At 46.0% G+C, this 6,922-nt stretch overlaps 1 protein-coding gene across 1 annotated transcript; it reads left to right on the top strand.

Annotated features, from left to right (window-relative positions):
• The first annotated feature begins 5,600 nt into the window (after window positions 1-5,600).
• On the top strand, window positions 5,601-6,349 carry LOC123408123 (protein SRG1-like). Its single transcript, XM_045101311.1, has 3 exons — window positions 5,601-5,624; window positions 5,746-6,048; window positions 6,145-6,349. The coding sequence occupies exons 1-3, from the start codon at window positions 5,601-5,603 to the stop codon at window positions 6,301-6,303; spliced, it is 486 nt and encodes a 161-aa protein (XP_044957246.1). The 3' UTR covers window positions 6,304-6,349.
• Window positions 6,350-6,922: the final 573 nt, after the last annotated feature.

Raw genomic sequence — 6,922 nt, 5'->3', positions numbered from 1 at the left:
ATCGGTTCGTCTGCTTCACGGAGGCATTCTTCTTTCAAGCGGGATCTCAGGCAAGATGATCATTTCCCCAGATACCATTACTATCATTGCCATGCTAGTTTATCGCTTCTATCGTTTATGTCTCGTTGCCTACCACCTGTTAAATATCAGCCTCTCAACAATGCCATGATTACCATCAACCTGTTCGACCTAGCAAACCACTGATTGGCTATGTTACCGCTTGCTTAATCCTGTTGTTAGCGTTGTTAGTTGCAGGTGCAGTTGCTTCCATGTGAAAACATGAGTTCCTTGTTATATCACCATACTATTTAATTTAATGCACCTATATACTTGGTAAAAGGTGGAAGGCTCGTCCTTTCTAGCCTGGTGTTTTGTTCCACCTTTGCCCCCTTAGTTTCGGCTACCGGTGTTATGTTCCATAAACGAGCGCTCCTAACACGATCGGGGTTGTTATAGGGAACCCCTTGATAATTCGTTTTAGATTAAAGCTGGTCTGGCAAGGCCCAACATTGGTTTTACATTTTCCCAACATAATAATTTGATAATACTGAAATGCATATGGAGTTAGCGCTACCCGAGGAGTAATTCTACATAATACAGGAGGGGCCAGTGCTGATGGTGTTGGTCCCAAACGGTCTGCATGCGGGGTCACCACGAGGAAACTCGAGGTTTGGCACCCGTAGCTAATTCCATCCGTCATGTCCTGAGAACGAGATATGCGGCTCCTATTGGGATCGTCGACACGCCGGGCGGCCTTGCTGGATTAGTTTTACCTTTGACGAGATATCTTGTGCATCGGGATTCCGGTGATGCTTTGGGTAATCTCAGAGTTGAGGTTTTCCACTAGGGAATCCGACGAGATCGCGAGCTTCATGATCGAGGATTTCTATGCGGCTTGTGGTAATTTGTGATGGACTAGTTGGAGCACCCCTGCAGGGTTAAATCTTTCGGAAAGCCGTGCCCGCAGTTATGTGGCAACATGGAAACTTTGTTTAACACTGGTTCTAGATAACTTGAAGTTAACATAATTAAAATATGCCAACTGTGTGCGTAACCGTGATTGTTTCTTTCGTGAGTTCTTTCTCCGATCGAGGACACGGTGGGGTTATGTCTGACGTAGGTAGGTGTTCAGGATCATTCTTTCGATCATCTGTAGTTCACGTCCGCTATGCGTAGATCTTCCCCCTCTTATTTCTGGTACTCGTAAGTTTAGCCACCAAATATATGCTTAGCCGCTGCAGCAACCTCACCACTTTACCATACCTCATCCATTAAGCTTTGCTAGTCTTGATACCTTTGGAAATGAGATTGCTGAGTTCCCTGTGGCTCACAGATTACTACAACACTAGTTGCAGGTACAGGTAAAGGTTACGTGACGCGAGCGCGTTGTTTGTTCATTTGGAGTTGCTTCTCCTTCTTCTTCTTCATCGATCTAGGATGGGTTCCAGGCCGGCAGCCTGGGATAGCAAGGATGGACGTCGTTCTTTCTTTTCTTGTTTGTTTTCGTCCGTAGTCGGACCCTGCTCTTACTCTTGATGTTCATGTAATGTACTGTTGTGACTCTGATGTAGCTTGTGGCGAGTGTAAGCCAACTCTATATATATCTCTTCTGTTCAGTACATGTACTTGTGACGATATCCATTCTTGCGACACGACGAGATGCGCTTCTATCCCTGACGAGGCCCTCGTGCCAAATTGAGGATAGGGTCGCATCTTGGGCGTGACAAAGCCGGTGGAGAAATAATAAAGTCCGGAGAGGTATACATATGAAGTTCGACAATCACTTGTAATGTGTGAAAAATATTGGAGATAGCTTTATATTGTATACATATACATTCATTTGTCGAATGTTTCTCCCTCTTAAGCCTCCACATCGAGCAAAGCTACGAAACGAGGCCCGACTAGAAAGTTGGATGCACGGACGCATTACACCTTTGAGGTGATATTGCCTACGGGCGAACCCAAGCTTCCTAAAAATGCTGCTGACACATTCAAGAAGCAATGCGGAGTTCTCATTAGGGGTCACGTCCCGATCAGCGTTCGGGAGTGGAACAAGCGCAAAGGGGCAGCCGGTAGTGACTATGTCGCCGAAAGGTACAAATATAATCTTTGGAATGATCTCATGTCACATTTCAACCTGCCAGAATGTGAGAATGAAGACGCCGCAGAGAAACTGAGGGCCAAAGTCAAGCAGTGGACTCTAAAGAAGATGGCCGAACTGTTCCGTAGCTGGAAGAAGAAGCTATGGAGAAACTATCTGAAGACAAAGAAAGTGCCAGTATTCGAGGGGTATCTAGCCAAGCAGGCGAATCACTGGAAGGCATTTCAAGAGTACAAGGAGTCAGAAGATGCCCAGGCATTATCAGAAAAGAACAAGAAAAATGCCGACAAGAGGAAATATCACCACAAGCTGGGGCCAGGGGGCTATGAGACTGCCATCCCAAAGTGGGATAAGAAAGAGCAAGATCTGCTAGCTAAAGGCATCATACCTGAACCACTCCGTGATGAGTGGGAATTGAGAGCAAGAAATTGGTTCCTTGCGCATGGTGGTTCGTACGACGAAGAAACATGGGACCTCATCTGCAGTGACGGTCTTAGGATACGCAGGAAGAATTGGAAAATGATAGTGAAAGAAATTAAGGAGGGAAAAAGAAAGTTCACTGCAGATAGAGAGAAAGATTTGCTCACACTGGTCCTCGGCAATGACGAACTTGGAGGACGAACGCGAGGCTTCGGTCCTTGTTACCCGTGGTGGCTTGGGTTTGCCAGAGACCAAGACACTTACAGAAGCCGAGCGAGAGCAAAGAAGCGGCAGCAGGATGAGGAGAATGACAAGTTCAACCAGTTGCTTGCCAGCATTAACGAGGAACAGAAGAAGATTGATGAGCTTAGAGGAGTAGCGCGCCAGGAAGATCCTGCACTTGATATTACTGGCGCCCCATCTAAGCGGAAAAGCAGCGTTGCTGAATCTGAGGCCCCGCCCGACGATGCACGAAGAATGATAGAGGGCGGTCCCGGCTACCCCGTGGATGGAATCAAGGAGTCAACATCATGTGAATTCCATCAGAAACTCACGAACATATCCATGAAGGTGGCCGTCGGACAAGCTTTACCTTCTGGCCCTGATGCACGCTGGCATGGCCGTGAGATTCCAGCTGGCTTTGCTAAAGTCGGGGTGGATGAAATCATGACGGGGTTTCATGATATGGAGCTCGACATAGCTGGACCCGAAGATGAGAGGACACTCGGAGAAGTACTGGGTGGAGTCATCCTATGGGACAAGAACTACATCAAGCTTCTAGGCTCGGCCCCAAGGACAACACCGCCTCCGAGTCGTCGCAGGTCACCTACACCTCCATTACCTCCAAGCCCTCCACATGACGTCGGCTAGCACAACATGAGTCCATCTCGATCACCGCCGTCGGACTTGGGTCGTCCGTCTCCGCCGCCGCCTGCTCCGGATACTAAGCGGAAGCGTGCCAGCAAGAACGCTCCGCCAATGATTTCTAAGCGACGGAGCCCCCCAAAGCGCAAGCTGTCGCCCCTCCCAAAGGTACCTCATGCTAATCTTCCTATCAGACCTTATGATCGTACCCCCGAGGAAAATGCCAGGATAGCAAAGGAACATCATGATGCGCAGATGAAAAAGAAGGAACCCGAGCCCCGTCCGGAATACACCGAGAAGCAAATAGCATTTGCAAAATACTTCACGACCCTTCCATCACAATATGACTTACATCATAACCCTGATGACTATACACGCACATTGCAAAAGGAAGTGAAAAAGAGCAGATCACGTGCAAGTGCAAGTGGGAGCAGATCAAGTTCAACTACAAGCAAAAAAAAGATCAGACGTTCCTCAGCTTGGACAACAGGCCAAACAGTCGATCCCACCCCTCAGGGTGTTACCCGAGAATGTCCCCCCTCCGGTGCAGGGGCAAGATTTGGAATTAGCAAAGAAGTGGGCGGGTGAATGGGGTATCCCGGTTGAAGACATTCTGGCTTCCCAAGACGACAGGTTACCCAAGGCTGTGGTAGCCCCTAAGCCACAGTTTGTCATGGGAGCTCCTTTGGTCAGCAAATATGATCTCCCAACAAATATGCGTTACTTGCGTACATGGTACTTAAGTGAATCAAAGAATGGGAGAACGATGATCGTGGTGAGTGTCCCACGGGAGTACTACGGCCGCATCGAAGAAATCCATATCGACTTTGATGAACTCTTCCAGATGTACAATGCCGACGCCCTCGACAAATCGCTTATGAGTTGCTATTGTCTATAAGTTTTTCAATTCGTTGTCTACATATAACTTGTTTAGTTATTTCAATTCATTGTCCAGATATAACTTGTACTCTATTATGCAGAATGAAGATTCTGGATTGTAAAAATAGGAACATCCTAAATATTGGGTTTATTGACCCAGATAAAATACATATAGCGACGCTAACTGATAAATCCAAGGAGACGGAGGAAAACCTTCTAAGGTTTCTAATAGATCAAATTTTCTGTGACCACATACTGTTTCCATACAACTTCAGGTGAGGGTCTTTACTCTGTTGTGTCCATTCACTTATAAGTGTAATTGATAAGTTACTGACACACACAAACACATATATATATATATATATACATGTGCAGCTTTCATTGAATTCTGTTGGACATTCAAATTGATAAGGGAAGAGTTGATGCCTTCGACCCATTATCGAGACCCTTGGAACAGTTCCAAAGCCTGCAGGACATGCTCCAAGGGTAATTTCAATCATTCTTGCGCTCTATCGGTCTCTTTCAATGATTTTCTGATATATCAATTAATGAAAAACTTAGCAAATCATTATCCTTGTCAGCCAGGGTTTGGAAGCGGTTCAAGTGCGTGACTCCTGGTATCGAGCCTGAGAAGCTGACCTTTAGAGCGGCTCAGGTAAGTAGTAGTATGATATACTTCTATTTTCAATACATTTATGATGCTAGATTATTATTTTGATTATATATATTTTATTCTCGTAAAGTGCGACCAGCAGCCACGGGGGACGCATCTATGCGGATACTATGTTTGCGAGACCATTCGCACGTTTACCCCTGAGCACAAGGATCACAGATTTGACGTAAACAATGAACATTCACACCTTTATTCTTTGTTATCAGGATTGATATTCATATTCATCTCCTCTTCTTATATAGTACCCGACCATGAGGGAGAAGTCCCTACCAGAGCAACCCGCGATTGCTGTTGCAGAGGAGCTTGCGACCTTTCTGAGGACGGATGCTATAGATGACAAAGGACGATTTAGTGTAGCTAGGGGCCATTACTGATGTTGGTCCATGTAATCGAATAGACGGGCTCTAGTCCCGATAATTCAGATCTTCATATAATTGTATATATATGCTCGCTTGTAAGATAAGTTAATTATATATATATATATATATATGCATAATTATTTCTATTTAGAATTATATCAAAACTAATTCCCGAACACCAAACGAGGCATCACGTTAATCTCCCCAACACCTAAACCATAAAGCCCTAAAACCCAAAAATAAACAAAATCTGAAACTCTTTAGTCCCGGTCCGTATTACGACCCGGGACTAAAGGACCTGCCCATGAGGACGCTCCGAGACGCTCACGTGGAGCACCTTTGGTCCCGGCTTGGAACAGGACCGGCACTAAAGGTTAGGCCTTTAGTCCCGTCCCTTTAGTCCCGGTTGGTGAACCGGGACTAAAGCCTCTTACGAGCCGGGGCTATAGGCCCTGTCACCACTAGTGAAAATCGTACTACAAAACATGGCCAAGCTGCTAAATTTGGATGAGGAATACTTCACGAACAAGTTCGCCGACACGTCCTATACCCTAGTTGGCTTCAACTACTACCCTCCGTGTCCCAAGCCGGACCATGACTTCGGCCTGAGGCCCCATACTGATGGTTCGGCAATCACAGTGAACTTCATCGATGCTGACGTTAGTGGGCTCCAGTTTGAGAAGAATGGCACATGGTACAACGTCCCCATCATTCCAAGTGCATTGGTTGTGAACATAGGAGATGTAATGGAGGTACAATATATGTAGGCCGCTTCACAATATTTTTTATCTTATCTTGTGCTTGTCAAGTTGAGGTAAAAATAGCTTTATTTCATCCCGTGCCTGCAGATTCTGAGCAATGGGATCTTCAAAAGACTTATGCACAGGGTTGTAACCAATACGGAGAAAGAGCGCTTGTCATTGGCGATGTTCTATTCATTGGACATGGAGATAGATATTGAGCCGGTGCCGGAGCTGTTGGATGATAGGTGGTCACCACATACATGAAGATAAAGAACAAGGACAACATAGCAAAACCACTAGTGGGGACGGGGCCTTTAGCCCCGGTCCGTAAGGGGCTTTAGTCCCGGTTCATCAACCGGGACTAAAGGGGCGGGACTAAAGGCCTAACCTTTAGTCCCGACCCTGTTACAAGCCGGGTCTAAATGTGCTTCACGTGGGCGCCTCGTAGCGCCCCACGGGCAGGACCTTTAGTCCCGGTTCGTTATACGGGCTGGGACAAAAGAGTTTCAGATTTTGCTTATTTTCGGGTTTTTTTTAATGAAATTATTTTCGGGTTTTAGGGTTTAGGTGTTCGGGAGATTAACATGATGCCTCGTTTGGTGTTCGGGAATTAGTTTTCATATAATTTAAATAGAAATAATTATGCATATATATAAGGTTAACTTATCTAACAAGCGAGCATATATATACAATTATATGAAGATCTGAATTATCGGGACTAGAGCCCGTCTATTTGATTACATGGACGAACATCAGTAATGGCCCTAGCTACACTAAATCGTCCTTTGCCATCTATAGCTTCCGTCCTCAGAAAGGTCGCAAGCTCCTCTGCAACAGCAATCGCGCGTTGCTCTGGTAGGACCTTCGTCGTCATGGCCGTGTG

Source organism: Hordeum vulgare, chromosome 7H (genome assembly GCF_904849725.1).
Source record: "Hordeum vulgare subsp. vulgare chromosome 7H, MorexV3_pseudomolecules_assembly, whole genome shotgun sequence".
NCBI classification, from domain to species: Eukaryota; Viridiplantae; Streptophyta; class Magnoliopsida; order Poales; family Poaceae; genus Hordeum; species Hordeum vulgare.
The sequence above is the reverse complement of the archived record's forward strand: the minus strand, read 5'-3'. Positions and strand labels throughout refer to the sequence as shown.

Excerpts from the sequence above, each read along its gene's own strand:
- LOC123408123 (XM_045101311.1), top strand. The coding sequence starts at position 5,601 with ATGAGGACGCTCCGAGACGCTCAC. Across the intron at positions 5,625-5,745 it reads GGACGCTCCGAGACGCTCAC|GCCCTGTCACCACTAGTGAA; the intron begins GTGGAGCACCTT and ends CCGGGGCTATAG. Across the intron at positions 6,049-6,144 it reads ACATAGGAGATGTAATGGAG|ATTCTGAGCAATGGGATCTT; the intron begins GTACAATATATG and ends CCGTGCCTGCAG.